The 24383-nt window shown below is 39.8% G+C and overlaps 1 protein-coding gene across 1 annotated transcript; it reads left to right on the top strand.

Annotated features, from left to right (window-relative positions):
- Nucleotides 1-2358: 2358 nt before the first annotated feature.
- LOC128746390 (zinc finger protein 836-like) lies at nucleotides 2359-4206 on the top strand. Its single transcript, XM_053843442.1, has 2 exons — nucleotides 2359-2370; nucleotides 2689-4206. The coding sequence occupies exons 1-2, from the start codon at nucleotides 2359-2361 to the stop codon at nucleotides 4204-4206; spliced, it is 1530 nt and encodes a 509-aa protein (XP_053699417.1).
- Nucleotides 4207-24383: the final 20177 nt, after the last annotated feature.

Genomic DNA, 24383 nt, shown 5'->3' with positions numbered 1-24383 from the left:
AGAATTAATCAAGCAAATGGAACCAAATTTGGCATGTGAAAGTTTTCTAGGGCATGAATATTTTCTATGGTGAATTAGATCCCCTCCCCACTTTAAGAGGGGGGGCTCCTATACAAACGCAATACGAATTTCCTCATAACTCGAGAACTAATCAAGCAAATGGAACCAAATTTGACACGTGGGTGTTTTTGGAGTCAAAAATTTTTTCTATGATGAACTGAGACCCCTCCTCACTTTAGGAGGGGGGGTTCCTATACAAATGAAATACCAATTTCCTCATAACTCGAGAGCTAATCAAGCAAATGAAACCAAATTTGCATGTGAAAGTTTTCGAGGGCAAGAATATTTTCTATGGTGAATTAGGACCCCTCCCAACTTTAAGAGGGGGGGCTCCTATACAAACGAAATACAAATTTCCTCATAACTCGAGAACTAATCAAGCAAATGGAACCAAATTTGACATGTAAGTGGTTTTGGACGCAAGATTTTTTTCTATGGTGAATTGAGACCCCTCTCTTCTTTAGAAAGCGAGTTATGGCCCATCTCCCCTTTAAGAGGGTGGGCTTCCATACAAATGAAATACAAATTTCCTCTTATCTCGAGAACTAATCAACAAATGGAACCAAATTTGGCATGTGGGAGTTTTAGATGGCAGAAATTTTTTCTATGGTGAATTACGACCCCTTCCCAAGGGGTCGGTCACTCAGCACAGCCGTTTTTATGTTAGGCGACTTGAAACGAACCGAACTGTGCCGGTGCTGTACCGAAAGTGCCGAACTGGAAGATTTGTTAAATTATTTAAAATCTGATAGATCTGGCAACCGTGCGAGATGATTTTGACAACTGGCAGTGCTCCCATTTCATATGTAAAATTGAACCGGAGGTGTGTAAAGCCCTATAAATGTTATTTTTATAAGGCTTTAGAGGTGTGCCGTTTAATATCTCTGCAGTGCCGGGGCACTATGTGCTGAGTGTCCGACCCCTTGCTCTTCCCCTTTTAAGAGGGGAGCTCCCATACAAATGAAATTCAAATTTCCTTATAACTTGAGAACTAATCAAGCAAATGGAACCAAATTTGGCATGGAGTCTTGAATTTATTTTACGATAGTTAGAGACATCTCACCCCTGTGGTAGGGGGATATGGACTCTCATACAAATAAAACAGAAATTTTTGCGAAACTCAAAAACTAATCAAACTCGAGAAATTCGAGACTCTTCCATAAAACATTAGTCAATACAAAACCACAAAAACTATCTATAGTAACACTAGATCATTCAGGACGAGACGGTCGCGAGTGTTGCCGGTGACCCGCCGTGGGAAGCGCCGCCCACTGGAGGGCTAGCAAAACTCGAGATTGTGACAAAGATCATCCGAGATTCATGATTTATGTACAACACAGGTTAATTTGTGGCAATACTAAGTTTGTCGGGTCAGCTAGTATGCAATAAAAAGCAGTTTTAAATAGATTTTTTTCACATTTCTTTATGTAACTTTCAAACCACAAGCCCATTTGTCATGAAATCTTGAAGTTAAGGTTTTAAAAGACTCCCCTTTCATATGCAATCAATTTTATTCAAATCGGTTAAGGGACCTATGAGATAATGAGGTCCCATATTTTTCATATTTTTATACATAACTTTTGAACTAAAAGTCCGATCAGTATGAAATTAAATAGCGAACAATGGGACACCTAGACCTTTCATTTGACACTAAGATCATTAAAATCGGTCTAGCCATCTTCGAGAAATGTTGGCTCAATCAAAAGCGTTCCACACACACACACACACACACACACACACACACACACACACACAGAAAATGCTAAGTTTTCGAAACTGAGTCGAATGGTATATGACATTCGTCCCACTAGGCTTTCTTTCGATTTTCGGGTTTTCGAGTGATTCCTATACCTTTATACTATATTTTCATATAGTAGAAAGGTTAAACCTCGAGTATTGCGCACCCGTATGGTGCTCGTATTATCAGAATTGTGTCAGTCGAATATAGTCGGTGCAACGGAGTTTCATCCGCTTTGCCCTCCCTAGGTTACCGTGGAATGGTCCGCTTCGGTTACCAAGTTACGAACAGCGCTGTAGATTAATCAACTTGGACACCCTGCAAACACGTCGGGATGTAACTAGAGCCGATCTTGACTAGATTCCGATATTGATAAGGGGCTGACTCAGCCCTGCGATATTTGGAATGCTTCTCCTAATCAGGTGATAAATTTCATACGAAATGCATCACCTGATTGGAATAAATGCCGACAGTAGTTGAGGTGGCTCATCAAACTTTGATAGCTCACTGATACGACATGGCATAAATTAAAAGAGGAAACACCACAATAGATCAAAATAATGGTCGCGGTGGTAAGCCCCCAATACGGGGACAAAAAACTAAAGCCGTGTTCGTATCAGCTGTTCTGACATGGAACAATTCCTTCTTATTTATATATAGCGCACCGGCGAGCTAATTACAGTACTTTCGGTACAATAATCGGCACAATAACCAATAACTTCAACCGTTTTGTGTCCTACTTCGACTTTGACGTCAGCCGCAACGTGCTGAAAACCTGATTTAGCACTCTAAGCTATTAGTTTTTAAGTAGTCAGTAGAATAGAAAAATCTGTTGTCTTTTCAGCTTGAATCACTTATAAGTGAACTTGTTTATCCCACCAATCTATCAGTCGCTTCTCTTCTGTTCTAGCAACTCACACGCTGATCCTCCTGGTGGCAGTCGGCCGAAACACATTTGCGATATCTGCGGTAAGGAATATAAGGACAAATACATTCTTGCGGCGCATAGGAATATTCACACCACAACGCGATTTTTCGAGTGTGACATATGTGGTATAATGTGTAAGACTGCCAATATACTACGGCAGCATAAAATTTCCATACATACGTCGGAAAAAAAATTCGCTTGTGACGTATGCGGTAAAGCTTTCCACACGAACAGTCAGCTAACGCGGCACATGCTACTGCACAGCTCGGAACGCCCGCACCGATGCCCGGTTTGTGGAGAACATTTTCAAGTTCGATGTAAGCTGACGCGGCATATGAAGAATCATCACAGCGTTCCGTTCGAATGCGACCTCTGCAAGGCATCCTTTAAGTCACGCAGTGGCCTGCAGGGTCATCGGGACAAAAAACACACATCCGGTAATCGAAAATACCCCGGCCGGAAATACGCTTGTGATATCTGTGACCGAAAATGCACCAGCAGAGATATTCTCATCTGTCATTTGAGAACACACACCGGAGAGCGACCGTTCGGGTGTGACCTATGTCACAAAACTTTCATCAGACGCGCACAACTTAATTATCATAGAATCAAAACGCACACACAGGAAAAGAATTTCAAATGTCCAGAATGTGGTAAAAATTTTCACTTGAAAGCACAATTAACACATCATCTGAAAACACATAACCCGTATCGCGAATTCAAGTGTCTGATATGCGGAAAAGTCTATAAAAATAGATGTACGCTCGTTGATCATATGCATCGCCACACCGGTGAGGGAGAATGCAGCTGCGACATCTGTGGTGCATCGTTCGAATCACGTGCTAGTTTACTTCAGCACAAGAAAATCCACACATCCACACCCGTTGACCCAAAACCTTTCAAATGTGATCAATGTAGTTCTGCATTTATGCACAAGGGTAGTCTCAGTTATCACAAAAAGAAACGCTGTCCAGCAAGTTCCCAAATGCACCAAACTGACGAATTCAAATGTGACGTATGCAGTAAAACTTTCATGTCAAATTATGCACGGAAGGTTCACCGTATTTCAAAACATACGACCGAGAAGAACTTCAAATGCGACATTTGCGGCAAACAGTACCACATGTTAGGGCAATTGGAGAGACACCTGAAATTGCACAGCTCGGAGCGGTCGCATAAATGCAATTTTTGCGAAGAGGAATTCCCCACCAATAATAGGCGTATGAAACATATGAGCAGCGTTCATTGCGATGAACGGTGGCATAAATGCGACATGTGCAGTCTGTCGTTTAGAACCATCCCTGGAATGAATCTTCACAGGAGAAAACATCTACAGATGGAGGACAGTTTGAAGCAGGACGCCGAACAGCGAGAGAGCAGCACACAGGTTGACGCACCTATCTTAGATGCAAACTGTGCTGAAGTAGTTGGTCCAAGTAAGGGAAAACCTCATTCAGACAGTGAACTCGTTGATTCCTAGGAGTTTCGGAACCGGCATTTTCAGTTCCAGGCGCTCATGTTGAAATTCATATTCCATTTGTAATACACAATAAAGTTTAAAGTGAACAAATAAAGTACAACATCGCAACTCAGCAGTTTGATTTATCAAAGAAATTCGGTGCCCGTGCCATTAATACTCATCTCACTCAATTGGATTTCCATGGTGTTTTTTTCCAAAACTCGCTCTGATGACTCAAGCCGTCCATTAAGCCGTCGCTTAAAGCGTCGATGACACTGGGCGAGTTTTTAGGTTGCTAGTAAGCGAGTTGGCGAGTAGATCGTGAACTCGCCCTGTGTCATCATACACACTAGCTGACTAGCAGATTGTTTGCTAGTAGCGAGTAAAGTTGAATGCTGCTCAATTTTACTCGCTACTCGATGGCGTGTGCGCTTGTTGGCTAGTACACTAGCTGTGTGGCATCATAGTTGCGAGTAACTAGCGACGCAGCGAGGGGGTTTTTAAATTATTAATTTTATAGCACCAGAAATGCCAAATATTTTTACTAAGTTTGAAATTGTAAATGCAATGTAAATTAATTGAAGTAATTCCTCCTTCCACATTTACCAATTATACATCTATGAAGTTAGAATTAAATAACATAGGATAACTCTTATGTAAATTGTACATTGTGTACGTTAAACTTGATCGTTTATCTAGTAACGATTTGTTCGAATGTACGGTATCGCTGTCTAATACGTTTTAGATTTATCAAAAACCCTCGCATACTAGCTTACTTGCCGATTTGTGCGTTATCATGACTCGGGCATTCGCTAACTCGCCCACTCGTGAGATCGCTGACTAGCAGCTTACAAACTCGTCCAGTGTCATCGACGCTTTATCGCCACACGCACAGATCACGATTCGTCTAGGGATGGGAACTATCAGTAAAAATCGTTACTGATAACTATCAGTAATTTCAGTACGTTACTGATAACTATCAGTAAGTATCAGTAATTTTATTCATCAGGGCATTGAAGCAAATAATAGGAAATTGTAATATTATAACTGCGTTCTTCATTGTAAGTTTACTTTGTAATTTACCAAGCGGGCTTTATGGAGGCTCGCGCAACTACGGACTAGATTTTTACTACCCAGCAGATATGTTGGGAGCACATCGTGCCTACGCATCACACGAACCAGTCGATCAAGACCAGCCATTGCACTTATTGGATGAACACGGTTTCCCAGATAAACTGACGCTACTGATCAGAGCTTTTGGATCGAGTGGTGTGTTTCGTGCGCATCTCGGGGACACACCCTTCGCGACGCGGCGAGGGTTGAGACAAGGTTAAAAGATGACTGATATCATAGCTAGGAACCTTGCGATGGTGGAGGCAACCTACGCCAGGTTGAAGGCAGTAGTCAAGGAAGATCAGATTAATAATAAATACGTCAAAGATCACATACATGAAAGGAAGAGGCTCCAAGGAACCAAACGCGTGCCTCTCACGAATGGTAACGCTTGACGGCGACGAACTAGAAATGGTAGATGAATTCGAGTATTTTGGATTGCTGGTGACCGCGGACAACATTAGTAAGGAAATCCAGCGGCGCATTCAAGCGGGAAAGCGAGCCTACTTTGCCCTTCGCTATACGCTACGATCAAGAAGCATACGCTACCGTACGAAGCTGATAATGCACAAATCTTTTATTGGGTCAGTAGTGTAACCTTTCGGTTACAAATTTTAAATAATTAGCTTTGCCAATTTAAGATCTCAACCTGCTCGAATTTCCTTAATCCTAAAGCCCTAAGTCCACATCTGAGTAAGCTGTCGGCTGTGTGAACGATAGCCCTCCAAGTCTTCTGGACGGAGGGATGGTTTACAGGGGAAAGTTTTCTCTGATGCGAATGTCTCTCATTGCTAACAACCAGCCTCGGATAAGCTATCAACTGTGTGGGTGATAACACTCCAAATCTTCTAGATGGAAGGGTCACTCAGGCGGGATAACTTTACCGAGACGGCATACAGTCACCTATATGGGTGATAACATTCCAAGCCTTCTAGGCGGAACGGTCACTCAGTAGGAAAACTTTGCTTACTATCACCACCCCGATTTGCAACTGTAAGGGTGGTAACCCTCCAAGTCCATGGATGGACGGACCACTCAGACACTAATACGCCCACAGATACGTCGATAAATACGAACACGGTGTTCAATACCACAGGGTGCTAACCAAGAGGATTGTTGCCAATTCAATAGGTTGTTTAAAATCGGGAAGCTTCGGATATCCCGCTTTTAAACTTGAAAAGCTTTAAAAAGGCCAATCCGTAAAATGAAGCTTTATTCTTTCTTGCAATCCAAAAGAAAACACTGGTGCGCGACGGTGATTTTTTTAAAGTTGTACAGGTTTTAAAATTAAATTGTGACGGAAGATAATGTTGTTTTGTTCAAATTCAAAAGTAAGTCAAAGTTAATTGTGCAATCTTAAAAGAATATTATTGTAAAAGTATGTTTGTTAAGTATAGCTATTGTGATAGTACAATGTAATCCAATATCCGAGAAGACAAGTGATTGTTAGTAGCAAAAAACAAACAGGTAAACATTTTTAAATAAAAATGCTGGTGTACGGGGAAATAGGTGTAGGGCTAGTACGGTGAGATATCTAATGCGCTCGTAGGTCCTTGAGGGGCCTTTTGTGTTTTGGTTCCAGAAATTTGGACCGTTTCTTCGACAGTCACCAAAAGTGCAACACAAGAACACCGCATCCGCATCTAAAATTACGACCACGAAGCTACGAACATCGTTCAAGGTGTAGAACCATTCATCACCGGAACGTCAATAAATCGGTGGCCAGGAAGTACAGACCCTGGTGGATTCGTGTGCTTCGGCTGCTTAGTCCAGCCTAGTCCTACCGGCTTGACCATTGCCGGCGGTGAGGGAAGACCGCAGAGAAGAAGGAGCAACCGCTAGCCCCTCTAGTACACCAAAACGAATGCGCGCAAGTAAACTTAATAAGGCCGTGAGAATTCTCGGGATAGGGAACAATAAAAATTGTAATAGTGATTATAACTTTGGGTTTAAGCAATATTATCCGCCACTAACTTCCCTTATTTCCGCTTACCGAACTCGAAAGGAGTATTCAGCCCTCTTCTTTTGGTTTCTTTTGAGAATTTTGCTTTTTCTATTTTATTTAGCCTTTCAACAGCAGCAATTGAACTGGTAAGTTTTTCTCTTGGTTAAACTTTGCATATTGTTTCGATATCCGTTTCTGTGTTCGCGCGAGTTACGTGGTGATAATAAGCATTGTTGTGACTGTACCGGTGTAAGCAACATAAATTCCTCTCAAACCCCCCACCCCACTGAGCAGTTAGAGGCAAACAGTAGTTCTTTGTGGACCTGTAAGCTCGCTCACGGAGGATATACGCGCTCTTGCCGTGTCCGAACGTGAGGGTACTGCGGATATTTGGCGGAGTACAAACTGAAAGCAAAGAGTGGTGGAGACGTATGAATCATGAGGTACAGTCATTGTTTGGAGAGAATTCCATCGTACATTTGGCGAAAGTCAATAGGCTACGGTGGGTCAGACACGTCGTAAGAATGCTGGACGATAGTGCGATGGAAACAGTTGTCTTCAACAACCTCACTGCCACCAGGAACAGGGGGCTCAACGTGCAAGATAGCACGATCATGTCGAAAGTGATTTGTGACTTTTGAGACGACTGGAAAATTGGCGACGAGTGGCCAAAGTTCGAGTTAAATGGAGGCGACTGCTTGAATCAGCACGAACTACCCCGACTTTAGGCTACTGACGTTGACTACGATATATTGTGTCATCCACGACCACGTTTATCGTACGCAACTACCGACCAATAAGTTTATTCTAACTAATTTTTCTAACGGGACAACGTTACTATATCAGTAAATATCAATAATAGCGAAACCTTCCTGATACTTAGTGATATTATTGCTTACTGATAACTATCAGTAGTTAATGATAGTTTTCCCATCCCTAATTCGTACAGATCATGATAAACAGTGAATCTTTAGCGTTGATCACAAGATTTTGTTCTCTAAACAGTCTCAGCAGTCGATCATACTGTAACATTTTACCTAGCTGCGAGAAAAAAGGTCACATATGTCGTTTATATTGTGATTCATACGTTGCACACAACCAATCGTCTGTATCTGTTATATTCGTTATATTTCTCAACGCAATCATGCAATTGAGCTTGCTGACTTTTATCGTACGCACACATCGACGCGCGATTTGTTGTTGCTGTTGTTAGATTTTACATTGATTTTACACGTTTGTTTTTGTTTTCCCCCAGTTATACCCCGGTAAAAAAACATACGTTTGAGTGATAAACGATAAGTTTTTGCAGCCTTTTGCACTGGGCTTAGCAAGCTCTATGAACATGATCTGACATGAGGTTTGTCATAATCTGTGCGGATCGCGACAAAGTATTTGTCACTTGTAAGTAGTGATGTCAATGAATCTGAATCTGATCGCTCCCATGATCTTGATCGCTAGAAGCGATTTTATTCCATCCCTGCTGCGGATACATTCCATTGGCCAGTGTTTGCGAAGATGTTTAATCTTTGTATTAGTTCTTTGAGTTCCTTTATTGCATAATATAGCTCTAAGAAGTTGTACCTAAAAGAGTCAAAACCGGAAACTGAAACAAGTACCGTGAACGTACCGTATTCTGCGCAGTTAAGACATTTTTATGATTCTTCCGCTATTCTAAGCATCCTAGATTTAAATTAACAACGTGGATAGCAGCAGCGTGTAGTGCTACGGTCTATAATATCTGATAAAAAATATGGGAATTATTAGTCGACCAACAATTGAGTTTTTTTTTCGTTTTGTAAACTTATCCACGGTCCCTAAATTCTACGCACTTTCTTGCCCATGTTCCTAATTCTGCGCATATTTGCTCCTAATTCTGCGCACCCAAAAAGTGAAAATAAATACTCTTGCCATGCTTTTTATGTCTTTATACGCTAAAAGCACACAAAAAAAATCCGGCATTAGCCATTAGTAATGACCCATTACCATAATTAAATCCATGATCCGGCCTTCTTGTGCTGTCCGGGTGGCAAAGGAATATTGTTATCATTTTGATTGCGTCATTTTAATATTTTATTCTCGATAACGTGAAGGGCGAATTGATTCGGGTTTTCTGCATTCTGAACATTACACTATAGACTAATACTAAAAATTGTAATTTCATATAGAAACCACTTTCCCACTCTCTGACAGTCCCATGAGGTTGGACATTAACAAAAAAAAAATAGAAGACATGGTTTCATGAATTGGCGCTCGTAGGTTCGGACCCCGAGACACAGCACAGGATGCCAATCAATGCAAGTTAAAGATTCTACTTGAATTTTCATGCCTCTATACCTCAGCCATTTGGGTGAGGTTGCGTTTTCTTCGTAGGATACATTACTGCGCAGAATTTGGAACATGAATAAAAAATCTGTGCCTAAATATGCGCATTATTGCATCGCATTTTTCTAAGAAAAGCAATGCATACAATCACTCTTTTTGTCTAAAACATGACTAAAACTAATTATTCTTTCTAATTATGCTGGGTAATTTGATCATTGCAAAGAATTTCGATCATAAATTTGTTAATTTTCTAGAAGGACAATCTTAGCTTTGGTGCTAACGACGATGTCTTCTGCTATATAAAATACTTTCAGTTTCACGTTAAATTATTTCGCTCTCAAATATTATGGCCCGTTAATGAATAATGGCGTAATATTCAACAGACATCTATAAAAAAATAACGCAATGATCAAAGTTATGCACAATGTTGAAAAATAATCATATTGTGAGTTTCATTGAAAATTATCCACCGCGAAACTCAAAAATGAAATGCTCTTTCATAGTTGCCGGGTCGATTTTGATATTATTGGAAGAAATCACACAGAAATCATAAAGTTTTAGTTACTTTTGACGACCCAGTTAGGTGAACAACATGCCTGTTTACAGCATTCTGGCAACAGTTCTAGCGCGGTGTTTGCTTCAAGCGCGGTGTTTCCTTTAGACCGCGTTTAACTTTGGGCAAAGCACCCAATATAAAGTAAAATGCGCAGAATTAGGAGCGGTCACGGTAGTTTTTATGGTCGATTTTATTTAACTGAATAAAAACTTCTGGTTGTTTGCAACATTTATGTAGTCTGATTAGTGTAAAATGCTGCTTACAAAATTCTTGATTGTTTGCTATCATTAACTCATTTTTTAAAATTTTGCGACTTAGTTCGGTCTGATTTATCCTTTATTCTTTATTCTTCGAGAAGGGAAAAGCCCGCGGAAGTGGATCGGCTTTAGCGACTCCTTCTTCAGCAGGCACAAAACCTTCATTTTTTAGCATCAACAGCGTACATACCAAATGATACAACTTAATTAGTAACTGTACATTGGAAACTTAAAATTATTACATGTTTTAACACATGATTTAACACCGACCATATGACATCACGACAAGCAATCGAGTTGAGCAGGCGAGTCTAGCAGTCGAATCAAGCAATCGAGTCAAGCAGTTGGGCCGAGCAGTCGAGTCGAACAGTCAAATCGAGCAGTCTAGTTGAGCAGTTAAATCAAGCTGTTCAGTCAAGCAGTCCGGTCGAGCAGTCGAGATGCCCAGTTGAACCGAGCAGTCGAGTTGAGCAGTTTAATTGAGCAATTAAGTCGAGCGCTTGTGTCGAGCAGTCGAATTGAATTTTTTAGTCAAGCAGGCGGGTCAAGCGGTTAAGTTGAACAGTTGAGTCGAGCAGTTCATTCGAGTAGTCGAGTCGAGTATTTGAATCGAGCAGTTAAGTCGGGCTGTCGAATCAAACAGAAGTCAAGCAGTTGAGTCGAGCAGTTAAATCAAGCTGTCCAGTCAAGCAGTCGAGATGGTCAGTTGAACCGAGCAGTCGAGTCGACCAGATTAATCGAGCAGTTAAGTCGAGTAATTCCGTCGAGCAGTTGAATCGAGTAGTCTAGTCGAGCAGTCGGGTCGAGCGGTTCAGTCGAGTAGTTCAGTCAAGCAGTTGAATAGAGTAATTAAGGCAAGCTGTCGAATCAAACAGTTAAGTCAAGCTGTTGAATCAAGCAGTCGGGTTGAATGGCTAAGTCGAGCAGTCTGGTCGAGCTGTTGAATCAAGCTGACAGTTGAGTCGAGCAATTAAATCGTGTAGTCTAGTCGAGCAGTTGAATCGAGCAATCGGGTTGAGCAGCCGATTCGAATAGTCCAATCGAGTAGTTGAGTCCGGCAGTTCATTCGAGCAGTCGAGTCGGATAGTCCAGTCGAGCAGTGGAATCAAGCAGTTGAATTGAGTAGTTGAGTCGAGCGTCGAATCGAGCAGATAAATCATGCTGTCCATCCAAGAAGTCCAGTCGAGCAGTCGAATCGAACAGTTCAGTCGAGCAGTTAAGCCGAGCATTCGGGTCGAGTAATAAGTCAAGCAAATGTGTCAAGCAGTCGAATCGAGTAGTTAAGTCGAGTAGTCCACTCGAGCAGTTAAATCGAGCTGTTCAGTCAAGCAATCAAGTCGATCTGTCCAATCAAGCAGTTGAGTCGAGCAGTCGAATCGAACAGTTTAACCAAACAGTTCAGTAAAGCAGTCCAGGCGAGCAATCAAATCGAGCAGTCTAATCGACCAGTCCAGTCGACCAGTCTAGTCAACCCGTTGAGCAATCGAGCAGTCCAGCAGTCGACCAGTGAGGTGACTGAGAATACAACCCATTGCTACGAAAGCATTACGTCCTGTCAGGGAGCTGGTTTTAGTTACCAATAAGCCTCTTATGGCGTCCTGTCAGAGACCTGGTTTTCGGTACAGACATAAGCCTCCAGGCTTGCTGATTATCGCGAAAGCGCTTTACTCTCTTTGTTAGTTATTCTCCAGAGAGTTGCACGACCTGTGAAAAAAAGCTTCTCAGATCAGCTTCGATCAGCTTTGCGGTTGAAGCTATTCGGCATATTTCGCTTTTTCATGTTCTTCGTTCCTCTCTGAATTATCGCCTGCATGGCAGGCAACAAGTATTGCTCACTCATGAACTACGGGTTAATGCGATTCACAAAGCAGTCTTCAGCTAAAGAAGCATTCAATAGTGAGCGATATCATCTACATTCTTCATGAAGAATATTTTTTGGTTCTTCCTCGCGAATGAATGAATGATTTTAGGAAACAAGGGAAACCAGTTATTCATGTCGAATGGCAAAATTCGTTGTGATGGTAAACAGAATCAGAAGATTTGTTGCATTGCGGCTAGATAAACCTAAAACTTTTCCTCTTAATTCTATTATTTGGTCGGCGTTAAGTCAAACCGAACCTAGTAACAAAACTTTGATTTCGAGAAAAACGCGTTCAAAGTTTGCTGCTCTGTATGGTTTATAGCTATGAATCGTTCGAAATCTTCTCATAACTCTGGCTGTTTGCAACATTTATGTAGTCTGATTAGTGTAATGTAGCTTAGAAATTTCTTGATCGTTTGCTGTCATTAACTCATTTTATTAAATGTTGCGACTTGGGCCGGTCGAAGTCAAAGTCCAAGTTTGCTACTACTGTGTAGTTTAAAGGTTTCAATCGTTCGAAATCATTTCGTATCTTTGGCTGTTTAAAACATTTATGTATTCTGATTAGAGTGAATTGTCGCTTTGGAAATTCTTAACCGTGTGTTGTCAATAATTTAAATTATTTAAATTTTGCGACTTGGTCCGGTCTGATTTGAGGGGGTGAGAAGGAAAAGGGTGTAAGTGACAAAATTGGAAAAATCGAGATAATGGTAGGAAAGGATACTTTGAGTAAGGTTTTATGCATGCCAGAAAATTCACGTCAAAATTTTACCGTTTAATGACTTTTATAAAAACATGAAAAAAACGAGCAAAATAAAAGTTGGTTTTCGTTTGGAAGGAAAGGGGTGTAAGTGCACTATCTGAGCAATTCTAACTCAACTAACAAAACGGTTTGTCTCGAATATTTTTTAATGAAATGAAAGTTTGCTGATATGTTAGATGCCACACAAGGATTCATTTTCTACGAAACTTAATTATTTTCGTCAAGAGTAACTTTTCAAAAGGGCGTATTTATAAATGGGATTTTTTTAAATATCGTATCTCGGAAACCACTTCTTTGTTAAAAATGACGTCAACGGAAAAGTTATAGGAAATTAAGTATATTTTCGGAAAAAATACACTGAAAGAAAAAACTTTTCAAAATCAAGACAAAAATCATTAAACTTGAATTATCAAAACATGTCCCCTCAGATTTATCTCATTTTTATTAAAGATAGCTTAAAACATGTTCTAAAATGTCTTTCGATTTTTTTTTAAATCTGATAAATTTTTCAAAAATATCCAAATTTTCCTTTTTTTGTAAAACCAGAACAAAATCGAATGCTACGCATTATCATGTTATGTCATTTTAACTTTTTTTAGGCCCAGCCGTTCTCAAGTTATGCCACTGTTTGTATTTTATGAAGTTTTTGTCCTTCCGACGTGAGGCAACTGAAGGGGGAGGGGGGGGGGCAATGTGATTTTTTAATCAAGTAAAACAATTTTACATACTATCGGCCAGGCTGCTATTACTCAAACTATTTTCCCGAAGAAAGTAATATTTTACCATGATATATAAAGTATACAAATATACGCTAGAGCCGACGGATGAGAAAATTCTGAGCTTCTAGCACGAATTCGAACAATGGAATTTCCGAAAACCATTCAAAAAAAATTTCCCTCGGTTTTGTCTTTTTTCGTATATTTTTGCATAGAAAATAATAACGTACATATTATAAGCAAGAATAGATTCGGTTTTCATGTTTAAACCTTAAATAAAAATTCTTAAAATCCATGTTTTTTTTGCTCGATTAAAAAATTCACTTTGTTTTTTTTCGCCCCCCCCCTTCAGTGGCCGAACACCGGAAGGACAAAAACTTTATAAAATATGTATTTGTAATGGCCTAATTCAAGAATGTGCAGGTGCAATAGTGATATTTCTCTTCCTGGGGTGCGTAAACATTTCTTAGCGTCACCCAGTTAATTTATTTTATCAACACCTTTATTAATTTTAAATATATTCGTATGGTTAGGAAAATATATCACATAGATGATCATTTTTTCAGTCCTCTATGAATATATGTAAAATATCAGTAACTACGGAAACAATATGAAATTGAATGAGATACATAATTGTTTGTCCAGTGCAAGTCTTTGTTGATTGCAAGAACGCAAAATTTGTTTGAAATTTGTATAGGAAAACTAGTTCTTGCTATTTTAATTCTACGAGTAACTATTTCTATAAACCAGCTACAGATCAAACCGATTTTGGCACGTTTCACGGATTATTTTTGACACGACCGTATTCGAAAATCAGTTTTATTCTTTTTTAAAAACAAAACTGACATCTCAGAATATTTCTTCGAGGCAATTCTGAAGGCTTAGCGGACAATTCCCGGTTCGGTTTGGCGAATTCTGCGCGAAGTTACAAGCACACGTACATACACCACAAATACACACATACTCATATACATACATGCAAGCACACATACATACATCAATACATAAAATCGACACTTGATAGATGTTTTGGTTATCCTCGTTTTGACGGTTTTATATACGTTCCTAAGTATTCAAGTTTAAATATAGTTTATTTTCGTTTGATAGGTTTAAACAGAACAGTTTTCAAATAACGTTTGCTTATATACTTATATAAAATTCAATAGTGATGTTTCATTTGTCACCAAGATCATCCAAATCTGTCTATCGACTCTGAGAAAAGTGAGTGCAAAACGTTCTTAAGTACACACATACGTACACTCGCGCATACGTACACTCACACATACATACATACACACTATTTTCTAAGGTTTCCAAAAATAAAATACGGAAACAGTTTGCTTTTACATTTTATCCGTTATCTGCAGCCAACTAAACTAAGCTATTAATCATCGCCTCGGTGATAAATTTTTGTTCGCTTCGTCATGAAGATCGAAGCATTCGAAGAAGAGTGAAGAATATCATGTACGCTTCGCACCGCAAACGGACCGAAGGCGAAGAATAGAAAGCGCAAAGATAAAACACAAATGTTCGGCCTATGTATTATTCTCTCGCAAGTCACATCGCTGCAAGCTTTGTAGTGTTATTATTATCTTCATTCTGGAGCAGTGAGGCGTTATTGAATCTTCGAATGCGTTCCTGCTTGAAGACTAAAAATAGGCGTTATGATGCGATTATCAGCAAGCCTGTAAGCCTCTTATATAAATAGATTATTATGATGAGCCCGATTGCACTAACGATTTTCATAGAATAATTCTGAATTACTGAACACTGCAGCTAATCCGAAAAATGCTTCACGACTTATGGAACAATAGCATTTCACTTCACGACACTTTAGACGCAAATTAATTATTATTTTTCTTAAATTATACGTTTGAATCGCGCAGCCAAAACACCACTCGAATCTTTTTTTTCCACTGTTGATCGTTTATATGTCAACGTCGGCTAATTTACAGTGCTGCAAGTACAAACGTATCTCGAGAAACTGCTTAACAAGATTTTTGTTGCATGCATTGAACGGCAGTTTTTTCTCGACAGTTGTAAATGCAATGATTTTGATGATTACCTGAAGCTTTTAAATTTATACATTATACCAATTATCGGTACGATCGGGTTTTCGGCCGCCCTGATTGTACCGAATCCCGCTCACGAAAAAGTCGGATGCCTGGCAGAAATCGAACAGAACCAGTCTTCATTTTTCGCTCGATTCTCTTTATGTCAAATGTGACACTTTGAGGCAGAAGAAAAGTGGTTCATCAGTTTTGCAGTTTCGGGCAAAAGGTAAGAGAATTATATGGAAAAGGACAAAGCAGGCATAATTTAATTGTTAACCTGTTTATTGCACGCTTCTGACTGCTACAGTCCGCTGCTGCCACCCTTCAAAAAAGGAGGGAAAGCTGAATCGGTAGAAAACTGGTTTTTATTCGAAACCTCTGGCAGAAATCGTACAGAAATCCGGCAGAAAAATCGTTGGCGAAATTTCAGCCCGAATCGGATGTTGCATTTCTGCTAGTTTTCACGGGCGACGGCGGTCAGAAATCCGGCAGAATGTCTGGCAGAAAAAGTTTTTCGCTGCCAGATTTTTGTTCGATTTCTGCCGGACGCGCCTAAGCGGGTTACTGTGAGTATTTCTGTTTGACTCCATTTGGTTCAATCTAGAAATCACAGTTGATTTTATTATTTTACCGATTTTACCTATAATAAAGCTGAAATTATTTCCATTGTTGGTTGAATCTCGTTTGGCGTGTAACTCATGTTTTTGTTCTGCTCTGCCCTTTCTGCTTTTGGTGAAATTGCGCCCTTCGTTTAATCGACTGTCAAACATCTGTCGTTGAGATTCGGTTAGCTTCCCTCAGATTGGACTAGGACGCGGTTTTTGTTTGCATTATGTGCCAATGGTGCTAATGCACTAGCAAGTTTTTCGATTGTAGCGTGATCAGAAGTTTAGTTTTTAGAAGCGCCATTGTTCTAGTTGCGTATAAATGCAAAACGAAATGGAAAATTCAACTGCACTAAATTTGGACGAAGACTCCACTACGATAAAGGTTGAAGAGCTTATTATAACCGATGTCTTAGATGCAAAGGGCGAGCCAAACGAAATTAACGGATACTACTGTGAAACCACACCGACGACGACCGCCGCAGAGGGCACACCGGTTGTAAACCAGACGTCTGCTGCAATGGGCATCATTGATGAAGGTGATAAAACGGATAGTTTCAAGTAAGTTTACACTATTTCGAAAAATCGTGCAAGAGCGCTACAGGCGCCTTTATCCCAGAATTGATTGCAAGGTGCAGTGAGAAGATCGTTAACCCTCTAACGGGTAAGGCCGTCTGTAGACAAAATTTGTTTTGAATTGACAATATGCAAAATGTGTTCAAAAACAAAAAATCCGAAAATAATTAATGCGCGAATATTTCCTTTTTTACTTTTGATGAAAAAGCACATCTAGAACAAAATGATTGAGCTTAAAATTTTTCTATGAGTAAATTTCATGCTCTATATCAATTTTGTAATGTATTTGAATTGAAAAAAATATCTGGGTAGAGCGTTAGACATGAAAAACGATAGAGAGAAATTGGACTTTTTCTAACCTGGCGCTCCTCCAGATAATTATTTTTGCATGAACATCAGAATTTAAGGTTCTTTTGAGTGTACTTTCATGATAAAACAGTCATTAGCTTGATAGCATCGTTTTTACGATGTTGCCCATTAGAGGGTTAAACTAGCAGTCGACAGCCCAACTAAATTGGATCGATTTTATGTTAAATTAATTAAATAGCTTCTAGTATTCAAACTGGCGCTTTTAAACTTGTTTTTTTAGTGCTGGAAACAACAATTTATTTAGATTTATTCGTTCTTGAATCCGAAGCATTATTATTGGCAAAATTGCAAAATCTATTAAAAAGTCTTTATTTTGGATCATAATTCTTTCAGAATTTTGAGTTACGCAAAAACATTCGAAATGCTGTATCACTGCTAATTACTAAAGGGCATGTGCAGCACAATGTTTGTTCTATTCTATATTTTATAACAGTTTTAAATTTTGTAACATGTGAAAAATAAAACAAAATGCAGGCAACCGCAATCCAGTTTTAATGGCAGTTCTATTTGATACTAGCTGACCCGACAAACTTCGTATTGCCACAAATTAACCTGTGTTGTACATAAATCATGAATCTCGGATGATCTTTGTCACAATCTCGAGTTTTGCAAGTTTTTGAGGTGTTCAACCTTAGATGATTCATTTTGGCAGTTACGTAACTACGAAAGTGTCGTGTGCGTCGGTTATTTCCAACCGAGTCCTCCGGAATACGGAACAACGTCCGTCCAAAAACTGACTCTTGTTTAGAGTATGCTATATCTTGCCACAGTATGCGTAACTCTCCTATTGAACGATACATTTCTCTCCTTGTCTCTTACCGTTCGTATGACGGTATTCTTCCTATGCAAGGGATTTCAGTTACACTCAAGTAAATAATTCAGTTTCATTAGATTTGTTTTACGCTGATTCATCTAACTTGGCTCGTTCCCTACAGAAAGCTTCCCAGGTAACCAAAAGCATCACCAATGCTATTCAAATGTAGGCCAAAAAGCATTTAAGTCGCCTTAAATGCTACTTAAATGCTATTTTGGCAAAATATACAGCTACTTTACTAATAACCTTCTTATAGTGCTGACAATGCTAATTTACAGCTAATTACCGACACGAAGAATTTGAATACAATTTTGGATGCCAATTTACAACACCTATGCAGTCAAAAAGCTAACATACAATAACGTGCAGTATAAAATGCCGGATACGCTGATTTGCTGCTTATGTTAATGCTTATTAGTTACCAGGAATGGGTAGTTTACTATACAAATTTGCAATTTTTCCTCACAGTAAAGTAGAAATCAACTCCCTTGTCCCCTCAGTGCATAGCCAGAAAGCGGATAGTAATATTCGCCATGATTGCACAACATTTCACTGAATATCATTTTGCGAAAAACCTTAAACGGAATGTACCATTTCACGGAAAACTTTTTTGTGGAAAGTACCATTTCGCGATCCTCTCCTTATTCGCTGTCGCTCGTTCCAGGAAACCCAGGTAGACCTAGGAAAACAAATAAACCTTGACAGTAGTGATTTCTGCGAGGAGTTGCCTTCCCAAAGTGGGCGGCGCTTCCGACGGCGGGTCACCGGCAACACTCGCGGCCGTCTCGTCCTGAATGATCTAGTGTTACTATAGATAGTTTTTGTGGTCTTGTTATTGACTAATGTTTTATGGAAGAGTCTCGAACTTCTCGAGTTCGATTAGTTTTTGAGTTTCGCAAAAATTTCTGTTTTATTTGTATGAGAGTCCATATCCCCATACCACAGGGGTGAGAGGTCTCTAACTATCGTAAAATGAATTCAAGACTCCAAAATCTCCCACATGCCAAATTTGGTTCCATTTGATTGATTAGTTCTCGAGTTATGAGGAAATTTGTATTTCGTTTGTATAGGAGCCCCCCCCCCTCTTAAAGTTGGGAGGGGTCCTAATTTACCATAGAAAATTTTCTTGCCCTCGAAAACCTCCACATGCCAAATTTGGTTCCATTTGCTTGATTAGTTCTCGAGTTATGAGGAAATTTGTATTTCATTTGAATGGAAGCCCCCCCTCTTAAAGGGGAGAGGAGTCATAATTCCCCTTCTAAAATGGGGAGGGGTCCCAATTTACCATATATTAAATTCTTGTCACCAAAAACACCCACATTCCAAATTTTGTTCTATTTGCTTGATTAGTTCTCGAGTTATGCAGAAATTTGTGTTTCATTTGTATGGGAGCCTCCCCTCTTAGTGGGGGGAGGGGTTTCTAACCATCACTAAAACCTTTCCAGGCCCCAAAAACCTCTACATGCAAATTTTCACGCCGATTGGTTCAGTAGTTTTTGATTCTATAAGGAACATACGGACAGACAGACAGAAATCCTTCTTTATTGGTATAGATTACCCCATAAACAATCCTTCCTGCTTTTCTCCCTATTTAGAGATGCGTGTTGATTTGTGTGGAACAAATGTCATATGTCACTCGCTAGGTGTGTGAAACGGTGCTGCCACCTGCCGAACTTTGTTCTATTTGTGAGGCGGAAAAGGGATTTGTAAAAAGATTGCAAAACATTATTGTCTGTCGCAAAAATTTTAACACACACGCCATATAGACACTTGCGTGAGTGTACTCCCAGTAAACCATTTGGTTTGGATATCTCGATTACAACTGAGATATACGAAATCATATCTGAACGAAAAAGTTATATTTCACGCCATATAGGAACATATATGTACCAAAGTGGAGGCGATATACGTGCGAAAATTTTGACAACTATTTGTAATTCTATTTTGCGAATTTTTTATAACACGCAACTAAATACTCCTGAATATATGATTAAGATATAATCAAATATTACAATTGTCTATCCTGCTTTATAATTCACAGTCATGACTCGTATATGAAGGCACGCACGGCTGCAAAACAACTTATTGTTCACTTCGATTTGACATACTCTAATCATACAATTCCAATGTGAAATTGACATGAAAACGATAATGTGAACTTTCTATCATGATTTTGTGTTATCTGGGCAAGGGATCAATTTATGTTTAGAATAATCACTATTCAGCATCCCAAAGTACTCCCTGTACAAGACGCTTATGCGCTTGTTAGACTGGTTGTTCTCTACGGGCATGAAGCATGGACAATGCTGGAGGAGGACTTGCGAGTGCTCGGAGCTTTCGAACGATGAGTGCTTATTGCGATCTTCGGCGGCGTACAGGAGAACGGAGTATGGAGGCGGAGGATGAACCATGAACTCGCACAGCTCTATGGCGAACCCAGTATCCAGAAGGTGGCTAAAGCTGGACGGATACGATGGGTAGGGCATGTTGCAAGGATACCGGACAAGTACCCTGCAAAGATGATGATTGCCTCAAGTCGGATAGGACCAAGACGAACAGGAACATAGCGATCAGGATGGTTAGATCATGTGGAGCGAGATCTGATGGAGAGTACTCGGTGTTCAAGAAATTGGAGAGCGGTAGCCCGCAACCAAGTTGATTGGAGAAATGTTATTCAACAGGCTTTGTCTTAGGACGGAAAGCCACCTAAGTAAGTAAGTACTATCCAGCATTCCACTGTCTGTCCAGCATTATCTGTCAGATTTACGCAACCGCTGCCACAACGTACCAATTCGGCGCGTGCCTTTAACGAAACTCTGCTTCCCGAGAAAATATTTCGTTTTTCAGCTCCATATAGTTGTGCGCAAAGGTAAATCATGTATTAATGACAGTGTAAGCACGTGTAAATTTTCTATGTTCATGCTCTTATTCTTTGCTTAGATAACATTTATTTTGTTCTATTCGGTACAGACTTACAAACAACACAGTTACAATGTCTTACGTTAACCGAAAATGATAAAATTTAAATGCTGATTGCGTTTGTAAAAAATTTGTCCATGTTTGAATGGACAAACACGAAGCAAGCTACCCTAGCATTCAGCTGATGAGCGAGAGAGAAATATTGTTGCTTTTCTCATCACTCTTGCGTTGACAGTTTCTTACGAGATTTCGTGTGAGTGTAAAAGAGATACTTTGACTGCGAGCAACCAGCACAGAGCTGCGCGCAACTGTTAGGCGCACAACTAAACCTACGAAAGAAAAATTTTAGATAATAATCGCAATAGCATAAATGAAACAAACTAAGTAACTTTCTGTAAGCTACATATACTGGCAGGAGCGTAAAATCGATCATAAAAAAGGTAGCAAGAGCAGCATTTGAAATCATGGTCACCTACCGGTCCGTTTCACAATTCCTTACCGAATGATACCCCTGGTCCGGACGACAGATGGAAGCCATACCAGGGGCCCTATTCTCACAGTTACCTCACCTTACTTCTCTCACGCGTCTTATTCTTACAGTCACTCTCACCTCACCTTACCGGCCCCCGTTTGATTTGTATACAGTCACCCAGGTAAGTGGAGTCACCTAGGTGACTCAGAATCGCAAATTGTGCTCACTCAAAAATTTTTGGTGAGATGACTGTGAGAATAAGGCCCCAGGTAATCTTCAGCAATGGACGTTTTTGGTTTCAACCCTTTGCTCTGCTGGACCGGCGAATAGTGACGTGAATGTCATCTTTTAATGAACGTTAAAGAAAATCCGTCATTACTACTATTTTGATAGCAAAGCAATAGTGCTGCCGCCGCGAAATTTAGTATCCTTTGCTATAATTTCGTACTAACCTGCATACGTATTATACTCACAGCAGGTTTTACAATATGAAACAACCAAACAAATAACCGTCGGCCGAAACACACCCCAAATTTGTTTAAATTACTTTTATCATTCTGAACGAAAACGATTATGAAGCAACCGACTGTCAAAAGACTGTAACGGCAATGCAGTGCATTGACGTGAATCTGATAACAAAACTTTGTTCGCTTAATACTTCTGAAAACTTTAAGAAAACTCAATTGATTGACAAATGTATGAATGAATTTTTGAGTCACTGTCGACCAATGTAACACCCGCATCTAGGCAAGTTTTCATTTAGTATGCAATTATGTTATGTTTTTCGCTATAGAAATAATAATAAAAATAGTAATATTTAAACCTTTATAACTTTTGAATATCACTGGTTCGCTTACCTTCCTCTTGCCTTTTTCTTACTTTGTTAGCTTTACCTGGATTCTCTGTAGCCCGTCACATCACCTGAATCGGTTGTACAACATTTTCCCGAAAACCGTTTCCCCGAAACCCAGTTCCCCGAAGGATATTTTCCCGAAACCTATTTCCACGAATGAACTGTTTTCCCGAATGTACCACTTTCCCGAAAACCATTTCCCCGAATGTACTACTTCCCCGAATACCATTTCCCCGAATATAATACTTTCCCGAAAACCATTTCCCCGAATATACTACTTCCCCGAAAACCGTTTGCCCGAATGTACCATTTCCCCGAAAAGTATCGTTTTATATTTCGAGGTCACAAATTATATAGGTGTTGAAGCTAAGCACATCAGAGATCAGAGTATTAGGCATTACTGATCCGAGGCGCGCAAATTCCGCTCGGCTAATTTTGGCTCCTAGTTCCGTGCAAATGGTATTAAAGTCAACAATATCTCTGAACAAAACATGCACATTTCCTTCAACAATGTTTGAATGCTTGAGAGTATACTTTCAAACATTTTTGTCGAAAATGTTCTGTATGTTCCGCTAGGAAACCGCCACCTTTAGACCAAGCGTATGAAATTAGGCGTCGCACGCAATTGCGGCACCTCACGGACTCAACGAATGGTTGTCCGACTTTCTCTAGAAAACTAAACACCAGAAAATAAAATACCGAAGGATATTCCCCAGAAAGAATCATTCTCCAGAAAACCAATGCTCAGGAAGTAATAAATTCCAGAGAACTGATTCTCAGAAAGTACTATTTACCAGAAAGCTATTGGCAAGAATGAACCAATATCTAGAAAAATATTTAACAACGAGTAATCCAAAGTTAAAAATAAATGGAGCGTTCATTTATTTAAAGGAATTAACTTACATCAGGGAACAAAACCAAATTATTCTGCAGTAGGTATTATTATAATTATTAATATCTTTTCTTCCAACCACATCTTCATCTGCTATCTTACAGTTTATTAAGTATCTCTCTTTTCTGGATTTTTCGCGCATCGTCTAATTACCGCATTTGCCCGCATTTTCGACTTTCCTCGAAAATTAGTTTCTCGGATAAACGAATGTTTTTAAAATCATTGTTACGAGTACAATAAGTTACGCTTATTACAAGATGTGGCACCTAACTATTTTATCGTGCTAGTAGCAAACGTTTCCTAGATGATTCAGGGCGAGACGGCCGTAGGCCGCGAGTGTTCGCCGGCGACCCGCCGTCGGAAGCGCCGGCCACTGCGGGGGGGCAGCCCCCCCGCAGAAACCACCTATATTTAGGTGCATGTGTTTTCCTAGGTTTGCCGACTAGAAGGGGTTATCCTTTAGTTGAGTCCGAACGAGCGATAGCGAGTAAGGACAGCATATAACCAACAATTAAGTAGACCGAAGGCTGCGAATGTTTTGACATACAGTCGATATTTCCCTACTGCAAGAGTTAAATTCTCTGACTGAAGATGAAAGAAGGAAGCAGCCACCAGCGACTTTGCTGGCCTAGACCGTAATTGAAGAAGATGTGCGCCGTCTGATGAGCGGTATCAAATATCAATTGCAAAATGCGAGAATATCTTTGAAATAATGACGAATTTTGTTTCAGTTTTTCATGAAATATAATGTCATACCTTTAATTGACCTTTACACAGTGAAAGTAGTTCGAGTGAAAGTATGGTAAAAAAGGGTTGTAATTATTATTGGAGCCTTGCTTTTTGCACCCTTAAGACCTAGCGCCCTTAGCGGTGGCTAGTCTGACAACCGCACGCTACGGCACTGACCTTACCTACATGATCCGAAAACGATTTTTACGTTGGAAATCATACCAAGGGACCGAAGGTCAAAGTTCTGCGTTTGTTCACGAAGAATGATCCATCTATTCACCAAGAAAAATGATAGCCAATCCACCGTTGGATGTAGCAGACTTTCGCACGCACAAATTTGTGAATTTCCGCATACCCAGTCGTAGTAACTAATTTTCTGTTG

This window comes from Sabethes cyaneus, chromosome 1, assembly GCF_943734655.1.
Source record: "Sabethes cyaneus chromosome 1, idSabCyanKW18_F2, whole genome shotgun sequence".
Taxonomy (NCBI): Eukaryota; Metazoa; Arthropoda; class Insecta; order Diptera; family Culicidae; genus Sabethes; species Sabethes cyaneus.
This window is presented reverse-complemented; position numbering and strand designations above follow the sequence as displayed.